This window comes from Dendropsophus ebraccatus, chromosome 3, assembly GCF_027789765.1.
Source record: "Dendropsophus ebraccatus isolate aDenEbr1 chromosome 3, aDenEbr1.pat, whole genome shotgun sequence".
Lineage (NCBI taxonomy): Eukaryota > Metazoa > Chordata > Amphibia > Anura > Hylidae > Dendropsophus > Dendropsophus ebraccatus.
The window spans coordinates 118,203,293-118,221,895 of record NC_091456.1 but is presented as its reverse complement, the minus strand read 5'-3'; the positions used below and the strand labels follow the sequence as shown (position 1 = coordinate 118,221,895).

The 18,603-nt window shown below is 43.2% G+C and overlaps 1 protein-coding gene across 3 annotated transcripts in view; it reads right to left on the bottom strand.

The window, feature by feature from the left end:
• LOC138785996 (lysine-specific demethylase 4B-like) overlaps positions 1-18,603 on the bottom strand; it is a 326,968-nt gene that overhangs the window by 196,357 nt on the left and 112,008 nt on the right. For all 3 annotated transcript variants that reach the window (XM_069962570.1, XM_069962569.1, XM_069962571.1), the window contains 5 exons: positions 18,339-18,532; positions 17,000-17,049; positions 7,511-7,614; positions 7,295-7,432; positions 7,015-7,205 (listed from right to left, as the gene is read on the bottom strand). In XM_069962570.1, the coding sequence (XP_069818671.1) occupies positions 7,015-7,205; positions 7,295-7,432; positions 7,511-7,614; positions 17,000-17,049; positions 18,339-18,532 (677 nt within the window). The remainder of the gene's footprint in view (positions 1-7,014; positions 7,206-7,294; positions 7,433-7,510; positions 7,615-16,999; positions 17,050-18,338; positions 18,533-18,603) is intronic.

Genomic DNA, 18,603 nt, shown 5'->3' with positions numbered 1-18,603 from the left:
GTACTGTGGTCCAGCTACTGATGCCCTTCCATCTGTTCTCAGCAGGAGACTATAACTGGAAAAGTGAGAGGAACCTCGTTTACCAAATGGTATAGAACTGAGAGGTCAGTCCCTGGAGGGTCCTTTGACCCTAGAATCTATAAAGAGATGAGATTGGAGTCCCTACAGGTGTACCGAACGAGTTCAAGACAGAAACCAGGTGGCAGCAGGTTTCCTTCATGGTGGTCTACAATAAACAATGTGGATTGGATATTATAATCAGTAGAGATTGGTATTATTCTAGAGATGCAATAAAGGGCATTGCAGACCAGCTGGGTCCAACCTTACAGAGGGCAAGATAGGATGGCTCTCTATATGCTGCTGGCTGAGAAAGGAGGAGTATATAAAATGTTTGGTACTATTGTTGTACTTTTATTCCCAACAACAACCTCTCCAGATGGCAGCATCACAAGAGCAGTAGAGGGCCTCACCGCCCTCTCAGAGGAACTGGCTGAAAATTCTGGGGTTTATGGTCCCTTAACATCATGGATTGAAGGATGGTTCGGCAGATGGTCCGAAGTAGTGAAGTCCATCCTATCTCCTTTGCACTTATCATCAGTGTACTGACTGTGTATGGATGTTGCTGCATCCGTGTATCAGAGGGTTAATCCAGAGACTGATTGACACTTCAATAACTAAGACCATGTACCAGCAAGAAATTACCATAGAAGAATCTTATGATGATGATGATGATGATGATGATGATGATGATGAAGAGATGACCACTCCATGACGGAACATGCAAAAGCCTTAGACAAGCAAACAGGAAACTTAAATAATTGTGGACTCTTTATGATAAAATGTTAATCAGGGGGGAAAAATATATATCATAAAGGGTTAATTTAAGGGTTGATTTAATATGTATTATTGATATATTTATGTACAGTTTGAGAATAGTAGTGTGCCAGGGAGAAAGAGACAGTTAAGGAATGTGAAGGGGTCTTCTTGGCTAAATAAAGATTGAAGGTCTGCTTGGTTGACTCCTGAATAAGCAAGTTCTATCACTGTATTGTACCATATGTTGTAAAAAAGTCAGCTCCTTGCTGTCTCAGTTGTTATAAAAGCTTCGCACAGTGTGTCTTCCTAGACCTCACTCTGGACGCTGTCTGTGTGTGGGCTCTCCCTGCAGGAATAAATCTTGCTATAACCTCGGTGTTTGGTCCTACTTGATAGAGAAGAATTTTCCTTACAAGGATACAAAAAAAGTGTTTAAAATCAGAATAGGGCAATTTTTTTTAATGTGGCACTATCAGCAGGTTCTTCTCAGAGAACCTACTGATATGCCGCAGTAGCTGTGTCCCTCAAAATGTTCGATCTACACAAATACGGTATTAATAAAAACTAGAAATCATGGCGCAAAAATGACAGCCCATACAGCCCCGTAGGTGAAAACCTAAAACCATTATAAGAGTCACAATAGAGCCATTCTATTAATAAGCTGTGGTTCAAAGGTAAATAATGTAATCCTTCTAATGTGCAGTTCCTGGGATGCCGCAGCTGGTAGCTATCCCCAAAAGACATAAACAGAGTGTAAGGCTTCCTGACTCTGGGTTCATGGAAACCGAGTGATGTCACTCACTCCTTCTACCGATCTTTTTGAGCTTTTACAGGGATCCATAGAAGGAGAGAGTGACATTATTTGGTTCCATGAAAAGCCTTACACTCGGTTTATGCCTTTTTGAGGATAGCTACCCAGGAACCAGACTGGGATAGCCATAGCACATATACACACACAGCCTGCTGCAGCCATAGCCCACATATTCACACACAGCTGCAGCCATAGAACACTGAAGAAAAACACACAATCTTCTCCCAGAGAGAAAACACCACACATTGAGGACAGGGGCTACTGCTTCATTATTTATGTCTTCGCTATATTACACAGCATATCTTCATATTACACTGCTACTCACGTACAATCATCAAGCATTCAGGAAGAGAACAGCACCGATCTCCCCCACACACAATGGATTCCAGCTGAGAAAACAAGCTGCCAAATAGGGACCGACTACTTTTCCCCGACCACCCTTATCTAAAAGGGCCAGTGAGCAAAACTCATCAAAATTCAATTCAAATTGTTTAAAGATTTTATAGCTGAGTCAAGTCGGTACATTTTTTCTGACTCAGACTCCAGCCAAAACTAGCTATGACTCCACAGCCCTGGTAGTAAGTGCAGGGAAAAAAGCACTTATTAAGCATTTCCTGTAGTAAGTATATATAGGTAATTTGTATAATTTTTGGGGGGCAATACAATACTTTAACAAAAAAAATTCGCCAGACTTCTCCTTTAACCCCTACGCGACCCTAGACATAAACGTACATCCTGGAAGTCTGTCACCAGAAGACCCTCGATGTACATTTACGTCCTGGGTCTCTAGGGAGCTATGAAGTGCGCTCCAGAGCAGAGCGTGCTTCATAGCAGGTGGGGGCCGGCTGCAGTGAGCAGCCGGGCCCTCACCGTCAATGACAGTCTGCAGCGATCGCGCTGCAGCCGTGATTGCAGCGTTTAAGTGTAAGTGAAAGAAGCAGCTTCTGTCACTTACCGATGAGGGCCCCCGCAGTGTGACTGCAGGGATCCCGATCATTTTAACAGACCGCCAGAGGTCTCTCACCTCCCTCTGTGCGATCTGATTGGTGCTCTGCTGATTGAGTCTGCCACAGGCAGGCTCAATCAGCAGAGTCGCATGTTACACTGATCAATGCTATGCCTATGACAAATACACTGACACATACATCTATACCCACAGATACATACATACACACACTGACATATACATATATAACCACTGGCACATACATACACTGACATATACATATGTGCCCACACTTAAACATACAAAGCCACATCACTTACAGCTCCCAGGCTTCTTCTTCTTTCTCCTGTAGTCAGGCTGATCTTTACCCAGAAGTATTATAACATGGGAAAAAGGGGGGTGATTATTAGGGAAGGGGGCTTTTTATTAATAATAACACTTTATTAATTTTTTTTTTTACACATATACTATAAGCCCATCTAGTATAGGCACACTGATCTCTCATTGAGATCTATGCAGTCATAGTTTATACTGCATAGACCAATGAGATAGGCACTGGATGCAATCGAGTGCCGAGCTGGAATCAGCGTCATTACGGCACAGACGCCGGCTGGTGCCAGATGGAAAAATCGCCCCTCCGTGACTATGTCGCCAGGGCGAGGGGGGGGGGTCTATCCTTTCATCTGGCACCGGCTAGGGTCTGCGCCGTAATGGTACTAACTTTGCACCACCCCTCCGTCCCACCCTGTTTATCATTAGGAATGCAATTGGAACATTTTCTCCTGTCTGAACATTGCACAGGTGCCTTAACGATCCAGCCCATGTGCCAGGCTGGCACAGGTAGGGAATAGAAGACAATTTGCCTGGAGCACTCCTAATGATGAGGAGGGCAGGGAGGAGTAACAGAAAGGTCGTGCCAGCCTAATGCATACACAATCTAGGCCACGCCCGTTGGGCATGAGGCTGCAAGTTACCCCTTTAAACCGGAAGGGGGGCACTTAACCCACTTCTTTGCTGGTGCAGTGCATTCTCCAGAGGAGGGGGGTGATGGTAGGGGCTGGGAGTTACATGCTGCTGCTTCCTCTCGGCAGTCCCGGTAAGCCCCGTACCCCCAGCACCTATCATCACCCCCTCCCCCCATTGGAGGAGCACACTGAATCTGCCCCAGGAAGGAAGGGGGCACTTAACCCCCTTCCTTGCTGGTGCAGATGCAGTGCCAGAACAGTCTGACTCCCAAGGGGTTAAGTCCCTGGGAGCCAGACTGTAACACCCATGCCCATGCTGAAAGACACCCAGCTTTCCCAGCATCCTGTAAGGGTTTAACCTTACAGGATGCTGGGAAAGCTGGGTGATCTCCAGCATGGGCATGGGAGTTACAGTCTGGCTCCCAGGGGGTTAACCCCTTATTTGCTGTTTGTTTTGCTTGTGTTTTTTCTTTTTCTTTTTCCAGATACCGGTATGCAGAGGATTACAGCGGATTTGTTTGGACTACGTCGATGACCGGCTTAATGTTCACTAAAATGGTCAACGAGGGGTCAGGAGGTGTTTTTATTTAAATAAAAAAAAAATTCTAGGAGTATTGTATTTTCTTTCATTACTATATAGACTTAGTAGTGAAAGCTGTCTGATAGACGGAATCCATTACTAAGGTTGGGGCTTAGTATTAGCCGATATAAAATGGCTAACACTAACCCCCCCCCCCCATTATTACCCCAGTACCCAATGCCACCAGGGGTACTGGGAAGAGCCGGGTGCCAGTGGTCCCGGAGCGTCAAAATTGGCGCTCCTGGACTGGGCGGCAGCAGGCTGGTAATATTTAGGCTGGGGAGGGCCTAAACCAATGGCCCTTCCCACCCTGGTGTTACCAGGCTGATGTAGCTTGGTTTTTAACCCGGCTGGTTATAAAAATAGGGGGGACCCTATGCGTTTTTTTTTTTGTTTGTTTTTTTAAATTATTTATTTATTTAAGGAAAAAAAAACGCATGGTATCCCCCCCTTTTCCATAACCAGCCGGGTTAAAAACGAAGCAAAAGCAGCCTGGTAACACCAGGGTGGGAAGGGCCTTTGGTTTAGGCCCCCCCCCCCAGCCTAAATATTACCAGCCTGCTGCCGCCCAGTCCAGGAGCGCCAATTTTGACGCTCCAGGAACACTGGCACCCGGCTCTTCCCAGTGCCCCTGGTGGCATTGGGTACTGGGGTAATAATGGGGGGGTTAGTGTTAGCCATTTTATACCGGCTAACACTAGGCCCTGACTTAGTAATGGATTCCGTCTATCAGACGGCTTCCACTAATAAGTCTGTAAAGTAATGAGAGAAAACACAATACACCTAGAAAAAATTTTTTTTATTCAAATAAAAACACCCCCACACCCCTCGTTGACCATTTTATTGAACATTAAAGTCCGCTGGTCATCAACGTAGTGCAAACGAATCCGACGTAATCCTCTGCATGCCGGTAGCTGAAAGAAAAGGAAGAAGAAAATGCTCATTACCTAGGAGGCAAACCTGGGCCAATGAGGCGATCGGGCGGGCCGGGGCTGCAGGGGGGCGATTGGGGGGGGGGGGGGGGTCGATCGGGCAAGGTGTCGGGAGGTGTTAAAGGGATTGCAGGCGGGCGGCTGGCTGGAGCATATACTTCACCTGGTCCCCGCTTCGGCTTGCTGAAGACATCGGGAACTGCGGGAGCGGGGATCAGGTGAAGCATCAGCTCCGGCGGCCGGGGGGGTTAATGGGGTGGGTTGTATACAAAGTCGCAGCAGGGATGTACATCCCTGCTGCGTGTTTGTCTGCCATTAAAAGTATAGGGCCGGAATCTGCAGCGAGTCTCGCTGCAAATACGCAGCGAGGGGACTCACTGCAGACCCGTCAAGTGGGTTTGTAGCCTAAAAGTACATATCATAAGCAAAGAAAATGTAGACAATAAAAATGATATACAATTAACCCTTTCCCGCACAAGGACGTAACTGTACGTCCCTGCGCGGCGACCCCGCTCTGAACCGCTGCTGTCCCGTGTGCCTCATGTAGCCCGGGGCCGCGGCTATTAGCGGGCACGGTCCGATCGCCGTGCCCGCTAATAAGGTAGTCAGATGCAGCTGTCAAACATGACAGCTGCATCCGGTTACTGGATCCTGCGCTTCCCTGGTGTCTAGTGGAGGAGGTCGCTCCCCCGGGACGTAGTCCCGGAGAAGCGATCTCAGTGTGTGTTGGCGGCCGGGGTCTCCGCCAAGATGGCGCTGATCCCGGCTCGGCACTCGTTTGTTTTCAGCTGCAGCAGTATATATAAGTATATACAGCACAGATCAATGAGTGATCAGTGCACTTATACTAGAAGTCCCCAGGGGGGCTTCTAGTATAAGTGTAAAAGTTTAAAAAAAAAGTGTTAATAATAAAAAAAAACCTCCCCTAATAAAAGTCAGAATCACCCCCTTTTCCCATGTTATAAATAAAAATAAATCGCCCAAACTATTAATTAATCACATGCCTGATCTCGCAAGGTAAACGGCGTAAGCACAAAAAAATCCCAAAGTGCAAAATTGCACATTTTTGGTCGCATCAAATCCAGAAAAATTGTAATAAAAAGCGATCAAAAAGTCGCATATGCGCGATCAAGGTACCGAAAGAAAGAACACATCATGGCGCAAAAAATAACACCTCACACAGCCCCATAGACCAAAGGACAAAAGCGCTATAAGCCTGGGAATGGAGCGATTATAAAGAACATATATTTGTTAACAACAGTTTGAATTTTTTACAGGCCATCAGATAATATAAGTTATACATGTTACATATCGTTGTAATCATAACGATTTGAGGAACATATATAACATTTCAGTTTTTCCATAGGACACACGGCGTGAAAACGAACCCCCCCCCCCCCCCCCCCCCCCCCCCCAAAAAAAAAAAGAATTGTGTTTTCACAGCATACTTTATGCAAAAGTTCAGCCTGTAATTGCAAAGTACAATTAGTGACGCAAAAATAAGGGCTCATGTGGCCTTTTAAGCACAAGGATGAGGGTCGTACAAATACCAGTACCAATACCTTATAAAAAAACATTAACTTCAAACATCATAAGAACCAAACTAAATATGCCACACCCCGCGCTTTCCTTCACACATAAATCTTAAAAGATAATAGCATATCACACCTTAACATTTTTGAAAAACTCCTGTGTCAGGCCTGACATTCCAAAGAATTCTAGTATCGTACAATAGTTCTGCACTGCATCGCCTCACCCCTGATACCACTCCCAATTTATATAAATTTTTAATAAAAATTCTGTTTTAAGTTAACATACACACTGACCCTCCTCTCTCTCCGTACAACAGCCACATGACTCAATCACAATCTATGACCTAGCCACATGACAACTAATTTAATAATTCTGTCATTGTACAAAGACCCAGATTACAACTTTAAAAAAAGATAAATAAAAAAAGGTACCTGCGGCCCACTTTTCCTTGAGCTTTTCTCTCTAACCAAGCCTCCAGTTCAGGACTGCTTACTTCAGTTGGTTTCAAATGGTCAAGAACAGTTATATCCTTCCCCTGTTTCCACACTTCATAGCGGTCAGGCTGGAGGAATTTCACAAACACATCCATAGAGATCTTCACCATATCTTTTCGACATGTGCACTATAAACAGGAAATGAAAAGGTGAGATGTAGCAGAAGGATTATCTTGCACACAAAAAACATCAACTCCTGACAAAATAATGGGCAGACCTGTGTGGCCATTTTTCCATAATCAATCCAGCGCAAGGTTGCAAAATTAGTGGACTCTGCACAGTTGAATCCATGATTAAATCCTGCATGGTACCCATATGGAAATGTTATCATAAACTCCCCTGCTTCCTGTGTGATCTACAATAAAAAAGACACAGTAAGACTTACTCTAAAAAGAAAGAAAATGTTTTTTATTATGTCTTTCACACAACCTACCCGATCAAATGGAATCCCATACTTCTTTAAAATAGATGGAGATATAAGGGTCATCTTATGCCTAAGAAAAGCATCACATCCTTGAGAACTGCCTGGAAAAAATCCTGTAAGAAATTTAAAAAAATTTTAAGAGGTGAAATTGAAATGTGGTGGCATGTTAAAGGAGTGCTGTTAAAGTGTTTGCCAGTTTGTTTGTTTTTACAAATTAGAGCTGGATACTGAAACATATTCAGTTTATTTCTAATGTTTGAATTTTCTTATTGTACATTTTTTATTAGAGTTTTAATTACAACTAGATTTGCATTTCCAGGGAAATACATTGTGCTTGAAAAGAGCGCCCCTTTAACAGTGACTTTCCTTTAAGAGAAACTTTAACCCTTGATACCCTCCCTTTAAGAGCAAATTTGGTACAGTCCCTTTAAGAGCAACTTGGGTACTGTCCCTTTAAGAACAACTTGGGTACCGTCCCTTTAAGAGCAACCTGGGTCCCGTCCCTTTAAGAGCAACCTGGGTCCCGGCCCTTTAAGAGCAACCTGGGTCCCGTCCCTTTAACCCTTTGAGGACCGTGCCAATTTCAATTTTTGCGTTTTCGTTTTTTCCTCCTTGTGCTTAAAAGGCCATAGCACTTGCATTTTTTCACCTAGAAAGCCACATGAGCCCTTATTTTTTGCGCCACTAATTGTACTTTGCAATGACAGGCAGAATTTTATCATAAAGTACACTGCAAAAGCAGGAAAAATTCAATGTGTAGTGAAATTGAAAAAAAAAATGCATTCCTTTTATTTGGAAGGTATTTCTTTTCATGCCATTCACTCTGGGGTAAAACTAACTTATTATATATGTTCCTCAAGTCGTTACGATTACAACAATATGTAACACTAGAAAATGTACCCGGCGCTGCCCGGGTATAAAGTGTCAGTGTGTATAGAGGGTCCTGTATACCTGTAGTATAGAGTTGGTGGAGGTGCTGTATACCTGTAGTATAGAGTTGGTGGAGGTCTTGTATACCTAAAGTATATAGTTTGGGGGTCCTGTATACCTATAGTGTATAGCTTGGGGTTCTGTATACCTGTAGTATAGAGTTGGTGGAGGTGCTGTGGCAGTGTTATCCAGTCACAGTATGGTGGTGTTGGTCAGGTCTGGTATGGCAGTGTTATCCAGTCACAGTATGGAGGTATTGTTTAGGTCTGGTGTGGCAGTGTTATCCAGTCACAGTATGGCGGTATTGGTCAGGTCTGGTATGGCAGTGTTATCCAGTCACAGTATGGCGGTATTGGTCAGGTCTGGTATGGCAGTGTTATCCAGTTACAGTATGGTGATATTGGTCAGGTCTGGTATGGCAGATTCATCCAGTCACAGTATGGCGGTATTGGTAAGGTCTGGTATAGCGGTGTTATCCAGTCACAGTATGGCGGTACTGGTCAGGTCTGGTATGGTGGTGTTATCAAGTCACAGTATGGCCGTATTGCCCAGGTCTGATATAGCAGTGTTATCCAGTCACAGTGTGGTCGTATTGGTCAGGTGTGGTATGGCAGTGTTATCCAGTCACAGTGTGGCCATATTGGTCAGGTCTGGTATGGCAGAATTATCCAGTCACAGTTTGGTGGTATTGGTCACGTCTGGTATGGCGGTGTTATCCAGTCACAGTATGGCGGTATTGGTCAGGTCTGGTGTGGCGGTGTTATCCATTCAAAGTATGTCGGTATTGGTCAGATCTGGTATGGCAGTGTTATCCAGTCACAATGTGGCGATATTGGTCAGGTCTGGTGTGGCGGTCTTATTTGGTATGGTATGACAGTGTTATCCAGTCACAGTACGGCGGTATTGGTCAGGTCTGGTATGGCAGTGTTATCCAGTCACAGCATGGTGGTATTGGTCAGGTCTGGTGTGGCGGTGTTATCCAGTCACAGTATGGCGGTATTGGTCAGGTCTGACATGACAGTGTTATCCATCACAGTATGGCAGTATTGGTTAGGTCTGGTATGGCAGTGTTATCCAGTCACAGTATGGTGGTATTGGTCAGGTCTGGTGTGGCAGTGTTATCCAGTCACAGAATGGCGGTATTGGTCAGGTCTGGTATGGAGTTGTTATCCAGTCACAGTATGGCGGTATTGGTCAGGTCTGGTGTGGCGGTGTTAAATGTGACGTGTGGAGCTATTACCTACCAGTTCTGATGCTAATTGGTGAGTGAGGATGGGGCATCTTCAGGTTTAGTGCTTAGGGCAGTAGCAGCTGGTAATACTGCCCTGTATACCTGTATAGATGGAGTAGGGGCTCCTGTATACATGTACTGTATAGATGGAGTAGGGGGCCCTGTATATACATGTACTGTATAGATGGAGTAGGGGGTCCTGTATATACATGTACTGTATAGATGGAGTAGGGGGTCCTGTATATACATGTACTGTATAGATGGAGTAGGGGGTCCTGTATACATGTACTGTATAGATGGAGTAGGGGCTCTTGTATACATGTACTGTATAGATGGAGTAGGGGGCCCTGTATATACATGTACTGTATAGATGGAGTAGGGGGCCCTGTATATACATGTACTGTATAAATGGAGTAGGGGGTCCTGTATATACATGTACTGTATAGATGGACTAGGGGGTCTACCAGTTATTACTGTGGATGTTGTGAGGCAGCTTCCCTAGCAACCACAACTCCCTGTGAAAATGAAAGTAGTAATCCTATTTGTTGCTAAGGCTCCAACTGCCGTGTCTGCTGCAGCTAATTATATCTCCTGTGTGCCGTGTGGAGATTTTCCAATTCATCTCTATGGGGCGCCGCTCTTCCCCCTCCCCCTCCTCTCCTGTACATCTGGCGGGGACGGGACCTTCGTTAAAACCTTCCTGGGCACCCGATGTATCTGTGTGCCAAATTTGGGGTCAAACGGTTCAGGCGTTTGGAAATCTATATGGGACAGACAGACAGAAATTCATTTTTATGATATAGATGTATAACTTTCATTGTATCTGATGGCTTGTAAAAAATTCAAACCATTGTTAACAAATATATGTTCCTTAAAATCGCTCCATTCCCATGCTTATAACGCTTTTATCCTTTGGTCTATGGGGCTTTGTTAGGTGTAATTTTTTGTGCCATGATGTGTACTTTCTATCGGTACCTTGATTGCACATATGCAACTTGTTGATCGCTTTTTATTACATTTTTTCTGGATTTGATGCAACCAAAAATGTGCAATTTTGCACTTTGGGATTTTTACCATGCGAGATCAGAAATGTGATTAATTAATAGTTTGGGCTATTATGCACGCGGCGATACCAAACATGTTTATTTATTCATTTATATATATTTACAACACGGGAAGAGCGGGCTGATTCACACTTTTATTAGGGGAGGCTTTTTTTTTTTATTATTATTCTTAATGGCACTTTTTCTTTCTTTTACACATATACTAGAAGCCCCCTGGGGGACTTCTAATATATGCACACTGATCTCTCATTGAGATCTACGCAGTATATTAATACAGCAAAGATCAATGAGATAGGCACTCGATTGCTTCCGGCTACTGCAGCCGGAAGCAACAGAGTGCCGAGTCGGGATTAGCGCCATTACGGCGCAGACCCTGGCCCGAGGCGCATGTGTGGATCGCTCCTCCGGGACAACGTCCCGGAGGAGGATCCACCCCACTAGACACCAGGGAAGGGCTGCATAACGTAATCGGAAGCAGCTGTCAACTTTGACAGCTGCATCCAATTACCTAATTAGCGGGCACGGCTATCGTACCAAGCCCGCTAATAGCCGCGGCCCCGGGCTACATGCGGCACTCGGGGCTGTGGTGGTTCAGAGCGCGGCCGTCGCGCAGCCCCGCTTTGAACACCCCTAGGCGGCCCTGGACGTACAGGTACGTCCAGGATCGCCAAGGGTTAAGAGCGACTTGACTACCGTCCCTTTGAGAGCGGCTTGGGTACTGTCCCTTTAAAAGCGACTTGGGTACCGTCCCTTTAAGAGCCAATTATGTAATGCCCCTTTAAGAGCGACTTGGGTACTGTCCCTTTAAGAGCGACTTGGGTACCGTCCCTTTAAAGGAAAAGTCCAGCGAAAATTTTTATTTAAGTATTGTATTGCCCCTCAAAAGTTATAAAAATCACCAATATACACTTATTACAGAAAATGCACATAAAGTGTTTTTTTCCTGCACTTACTACTGCATTAAGGCTTTAATTCCTGGATAAAATGGTGATGTCACGACTCGGCTCCCAGAGCTGTGCGGGCTGTCGCTGCTGGAGAGGATGATGGCAGGGGGATTCTCAGTGTCCCTCCAGTGCCCTGTGTCCCTCAGTGTCCCCCTGCCATCATCCTCTACAGCAGCCACAGACCGCACAGCTCTAGGAGTCGGGTCGTGACATCACCATTTTATCCAGGAAGTGAAGCCTTCATGCAGTAGTAAATGCAGGGAAAAAAGCACTTTATAAGCATTTCCCGTAATAAGTGTATATTGGTGATTTGTATAACTTTTGGGGGGCAATACAATACTTTAATAAAAATTTTTACTGGACTTCTTCTTTAACAGTGGCTTGGGTATTGTCCCTTTAACCCTTTGAGGACCGGGCCAATTTAAATTTTTGTGTTTTTGTTTTTTCCTCCTTGTGCTTAAAAGGCCATAGCACTTGCTATGAAAAAGCACTGAAAAAGCAGGAAAAAAATTGTATGTGTGGTGAAATTGTAAAACATGGATGGATGGATCTGCACTGGATTTTCAGCTGCAGATCCCCTCCTGTCATTTTCAATTAGGTTAAGAGGGCTGACTGTTACATACCCACAGCAGGATTGTCAGCCCCCTGTGGATATATAACAATCAGCCCCCTTAACCTAATTGAAAAAGACAGGAGGGGATCCGCAGCTGATTTCACTGCGAATTTGCAGCATAAAATCTACTGCGGATCCATTGCATGTGAATCTACCCTTAGGCTGGGTTCACACTACGTATATTTCAGTCAGTGTTGTGGTCCTCATATTGCAACCAAAACCAGGAGTGGATTGAAAACACAGAAAGGATCTGTTCACACAATGTTGAAATTGAGTGGATGGCCGCCATTTAATGGCAAATATTTGCTGTTATTTTGAACAACGGCTGTTATATTGAAATAATGGCAGTTATTTACGGTTATATGGCTGCCATCCACTCAATTTCAACATTGTGTGAACAGATCCTTTCTGTGTTTTTAATCCACTCCTGGTTTTGGTTGCAATATGAGGACCACAATACTGACTGAAATATACGTAGTGTGAACCCAGCCTAAGGGTACATTCACACTGAGAGAAATTGGTGGAATTCCGCGGCAGAGCCCCTGCCTGACTCTGTGTCAAACAGTGTGTCTATAGGAGGGCTTGCGCACCACGGCTCTCGGCTCAGAGAATTGACATGTCAATTCTCTGAGCGGAGGCATGCAAGCCCTCCCATAGACACACTGGTTTACACACAAGATTGTAGGGCGGAAAGCTTCGCCACGGAATTCCATCAATTTTGCTCAGTGTAAGGGCAGACTTTCCATGTCGGCATCAAATACCAACGCGGAGAGTCATACTGGCATAACAGTTGGGCAGTGTGAAAATTGGCATTTCTACTTTTCACCCACTGCAGCAAATTCAGTCCAGGAAAATACATTTTTGAAATACTTATAAACCCTACACCTCCTAAATACATTTTTTGGGTGTAGTCTCTGTAAAGGCATCCTTTTTTGGGCGTTTCTCTATTTTCCCGAGCTGAACTGTCAGCCAATACTGTGCATGTCTAAGTTATTTTTCCTCTTTTATGCCTACCTATCTGCCTGTCATGAGTGAGGCCCTGGTAGCATGAGGTCTCAAAAGGGCATTCCGGTCTCAAAAAGGCACTCTGTCCTTTTGGGGGCTTGTCCTGCGCCCACACAGCAATTTATTTCCACACCTACAGTATATGCCAAGTGGATACCCCCCACAAGTGGGGTTCATATACTCACTACAAGCCTTGTTAAATTCCTTGAGGGATGTAGTTTCCATAATGGGGTCACTTGTGGGGGGTATCAACTGTCCTGGTAGCCTGGGGGCTTTGTTATTTTAAATGGCTTCCATCATCCATTCCGACCTCAAGAGAACACTGTCTTTTTGGAGGCTTGTCCTGTGTCCACATAGTGATTTATTTCCTTCGGGGGAAATTGCTCTACTTATTCCCCCCTACCATCCTTTTAACACCTTGTGAAAAAGAAAGATTCCAGGCTAGACCAACCTTTCAGTCTAAAAAATTTAATTTTTTTACACTAAAATGTTGTTCTAACCTTACATTTTTCATTTTCACAAGGGGTTAGAAGAAAATACCCACTAAACATATAGAGAATTTGCCCCCGAGTATGGAAATACCCCACATGTGGACGTAAAGTGCCAAGCGGGCGCAAGGAAAGCCTCTAAAGTGAAGAAGTGCCGTTTTGGAAGCTGGAGGACAGAGGCCATGTTGACTTTACAAAGCCCCCATGCTGTTAAAACAGTGGAAACACCCCACAAGTGACCCCATTATGGAAACTACACCCCTCAAGGAATCTAACAAGGGGTGTAGTGAGCATATGGACCCCATTAGTGGAAGGCACACAAGTGGAACATTTTTTTCATTTTCATGACACATTGTTCCACATTTGTACCTGTCACCAGTGAAGTCCATATGCTCACTATACCCCTTGTTACAATATTTGAGGGGTGTAATTTCCATAATGGGGTCATTTGTGGGGTGTTTCCACTGTTTTGGCAGCACTGGGGTTTTGTAAACTCAACATTGCCTCTGTCCTCCAATCTGGCCAAACAGAGCTTCCAAAATCCAAATGGCGCTCTTTCCCTTTGGAGGCTCTCCTTGTGCCCGCTTGGCATTAAACGTCCACATGTGGGGTATTTCCGTAATCGAGGGGAATTGCTCTACATGCTTAGTGTTTTTTTTTATTTAACCCCTTGTGAAAATGAAAAATTCAAGGCTAGACCATCTATTTAGTCCAAAAAATTTAATTTTTCATTTTCACAGCACATTGTTCCTTATTTGTACTGGTCACCAGTGGGGTCCATATGTTCACTATACCCCTTGTTACGTTCCTTGAGGGGTGTAGTTTCCATAATGGGGCCAATTGTGGGGGTTTCCACTCTTTTGGCAGCACAGGGGCTTTGTAAACTCAACATGGCGCTCCTTCCCTTTGAAAGCTTTCCTTGCGCCTACTTGGCACTTTATGTCCGCATGTGGGGTTTATCTTTACTCATGGGTAAATTCTCTACATGTTAAGTGAGTATTTTTTTCTTCTAACCCCTTGTGAAAATGAAAAATTTAAGGTAAGACCAACATTTTTTTCAATTTTTTCATTTTCACAGCATATTGTTCCACATTTGTACCGGTCACCAGTGGGCTCAATATACTCACTATAGCCCTTGTTACGTTTCTACAGGGGTGTAGTTTCCATAATGGGGCCACTTGTGTGTGTGTGTGGGGGGGTCCACTCTTCAAAGCAAGACTAACTTTTTTTTTTTAAAAAAAAAAAAAAAAAAAAAAAAAAAAGTAATTTTTCATTTTTTCGGCACATTGTGTCTGCCACCAGTGGGGTCCATATGCTCACTACACCCCTTGTACTACGTTCCTTCCATAATGGGGTTACTTGTGGGGGGTTTCCACTGTTTTTGCAGCATGGGGGCTTTGTAAACTCAACATGGCCTCCATCCTCCATTCTGGCCAAATCCAGCTTCCAAAATGCAAACGGCACTCCTTCCCTTTGGAGGCATTCTTGTGCTTGGTACTTTATGTCCACATGTGGGGTATATCTTTATTCAGGTGTAAATTCTCTACATGTTTAGTGGGTATTACCCCATACGTCCACATGTGGGGTATTTCTATAAACTGCTGAAACAGGGCAATACATATTGTAGTGCATTTCTCTGATAATTTGTGCACACATTTACCACACATTTACCTTTTATTTCTGTGACTCAACTAAAGGGTTAAAAAAAACTTTTTAGAAGTGATTTTGAACAGTTTAGGGGGTGCAGTTTCTGAAATGGGGTGATTTGTGAGGGGGTTGTAACATACAATTCCCTTAAATTCACTTCAAACCTTAACTGGTCCCTAACAAAATCTGATTTTGAAATTTTAAAGAAAATTTTGAAAATTGTCGCTAAAATTTCAAGCTTTCTATTGTTTAAAAAATTCAAAGCAAGTGTAAAAATGCTACCAATATAAAGTAGATATATTGTTAATGTTATTTAGCATCTAATTTATGTGGTATAACTATTTTCCTTACAGGCAGAGTATTACAAAGTTTTGTAAGGATTCGCTATAAATATCCACTCAAATTTAATTTAGTAATATAAAGCAGAATATGTTACAAGAAAACATTTTCAGAATCATTAGGATATGTAAAAGCATCCTGACGTATTAATGAATAAAGTGAAAGAGGTCAAATTCACAAAATTTGGCCTGGTCCACTGGGTAATTTTGGGCTTGGTCCTCAAATAGTTAATAGTTCAGGTGATTCTGCATGTGTGGATATTTCATTATTTATTTTATGGTTATTTTTTTTAATTATTTATAAAATGACACAAGGGGGTGATTTAAACTTTTAGGCTTTATTCCCACATAGTATTTAATTCAGTCTTTTGGTCGGTCTTTTTTCGACCAAAACCAGGAGTGGGTTGGAAACACAGAAGCTGTGCAAATTATCATTTTGCCCTGTCAGTTCCACTCCTGGTTTTGGTTGAAAAAATACTAACCAAAACACTGACTAAAATACTATAGTGAACAAAGCCTTATTATGGGAAGTCTATGATAACTTCACTTATCTCTCATAGAGATCAATGCAGTATGTATCAATGTGGCTGTGCTGCTCTGGGTCCTCTACTAGTTATGCTGTCTACACCTACAGGAGCATGCAGGCTTGGCTCCTCTGCCAAAGGTGTTTAGTAGGGTCCAAGGCCCCCAGGGAGCAACAACAACATACCAGAGACAGGTCACAGTAGAGAGATCAGCAGGTGGGAGGACTTTACTAGGGGAAGTAAGAGGAGGCCAGGCAGTGACTAATTCTTTATTGCAGCATTAGACCAGGATATATATTTCCTGAGGGAGGTTGTGACTAGCACTTTAGCACTAGCACTAGCCAGTGTGTTAACAAAAACAGAATTTCTATATTGTACAAAATTATCATGACTCTACTATTTGCTGTCTCTGTGAGCAATGGAGCAGGGGATGAATTTCACGCCGATCGGGTCAGCATACATCATGACAGGTACGCTTTAAACAAAGAAGACTGGCCAGCTAAACTTTGAGCTAGGACTGCACACTCTGCTGAATCTGTTCTCCACTGACTTACAACAGGTTCTGTCTATGTCTGTCAATATGTCCTTTCGAAGGAAAAACTTCATACAGCACAATTTTTCTCTAGTAAAAAGCCTCTGACACAGATGTAAACATTAACTAAACAAACATGTACTGTAGGTGAAAATTTTTATATTAATAATGATCACATTTACCTTTTGCCAGACGTTCTAGCCTTTTTCCATGTTCAGGGGGGATTGCATACCTGTAAAATACAGAACAGTAAAAATATTAAAAGAGGCACTAAAATTGTAGAGGCTTCGCTACACTAAGGGTACTATTACACGGAGCGATTTTTAACGATTAACGACTAACGATAAACAATCGCAAACAAGATTGTTTATCGTTAACCTGAAATCGTTCACCATATTACACAGAACGAAAGTTGTTAGTTACGATCATTACTATGATCGTTATTGCGATCATTACTATGATCGTTTGCTCCATCTGTTCCCAGCAAAACAATGGACAATGTGCAATTACACTGAACGATTAGTAAAAAAATGCGGAACTTGAGCGAACAAATGTGGAATTACAGCGAACGATTAGCGAATGATTAACGATAATTTTAGGTTCAGATCTAAGTCAATGATCAACGACATACAAACGATTTTTCGATCGTTGCCTACAATTACACAGAACGATTATTGTTTAAATTCGAACGATATAACGATTTTTCGCACGATAATCGTACCCTAACCCAAACATCTCACATCTTAACATCCTGTGAACTGTCATGCACTTGCACTGCCTGACATATATTCTTGAAGGGTGAGAGTAAACTAAATGGTACAATGACACATTTTTGAAGCAAAATGGATCTTCTAATAATTTATACTGCTTGATTTCTTTTATTTGCTGTGCTCAAAGTTTCTGTGAAATCTCTGATTTTCTTATTAAGTAAATCAGGTAGTTTGGTGCATTAGGGACAGGAATAACATCTTCAGTGCACTGATCAGACCTGCATCACGAATATTCCGGTGCTCTGCAGTTATGAACACTGGAGTGAAGTCACTGTAGAGCTCCACCTTAAAGGGGTTATCCAGCGCTACAAAAACATGGCCACTTTTCCACCTGCTGTTGTCTCCAGTTCAGGTGCGGTTTGCAACTAAGCTCAATTTACTACAATGGAACCTACAATGGAATGGAGTTTCAAAACCCAACCCAAACTGGAGACAACAGTAGGGGGAAAGTGGCCATGTTTTTGTAGCACTGGATAACCCCTTTAATATTTATGAAGAGATAGCCAGGGGGCTGGGTGGATCGGTGCTGAGGGCAGTAGTCCTGTCTCCAATGCACCAAACCTCCTAATTTACATATTTATTAAACAGAAGATTTCTTTAAAACAAACGGTGATGATCAAGGTAAGAAAATTACCTTCATTCATAGCGTCCTGTGCACAATGGGAACATAACTGCAGGTTAAGATTCTAACCTACTGTTAGTTTCCATGTAAGTGCTATCATTTACTAAAATAATGAATTTAGGCTCTAACCAGGATTTGGGTTCTCCAAAGTGCAGATAGTTAATGCTGTACAGATCCATGTCCTCTGTATGCCAAGCAAAAGTTGTCTTCCACATTCCGAAGTAAAGGTATGGAGTATTGACACCTTCTATAATAATTCCACTTTCATGTTCTACCATATCTAGCAGTGTTTTCAAGCCTGCGATGTTCCAAAGCTTGATATCCTGCCAAGATAACAGTATGTTACTAGAAATGTGATATTTAGATAAAAAATCAAAGATGAACAAAAAATGCC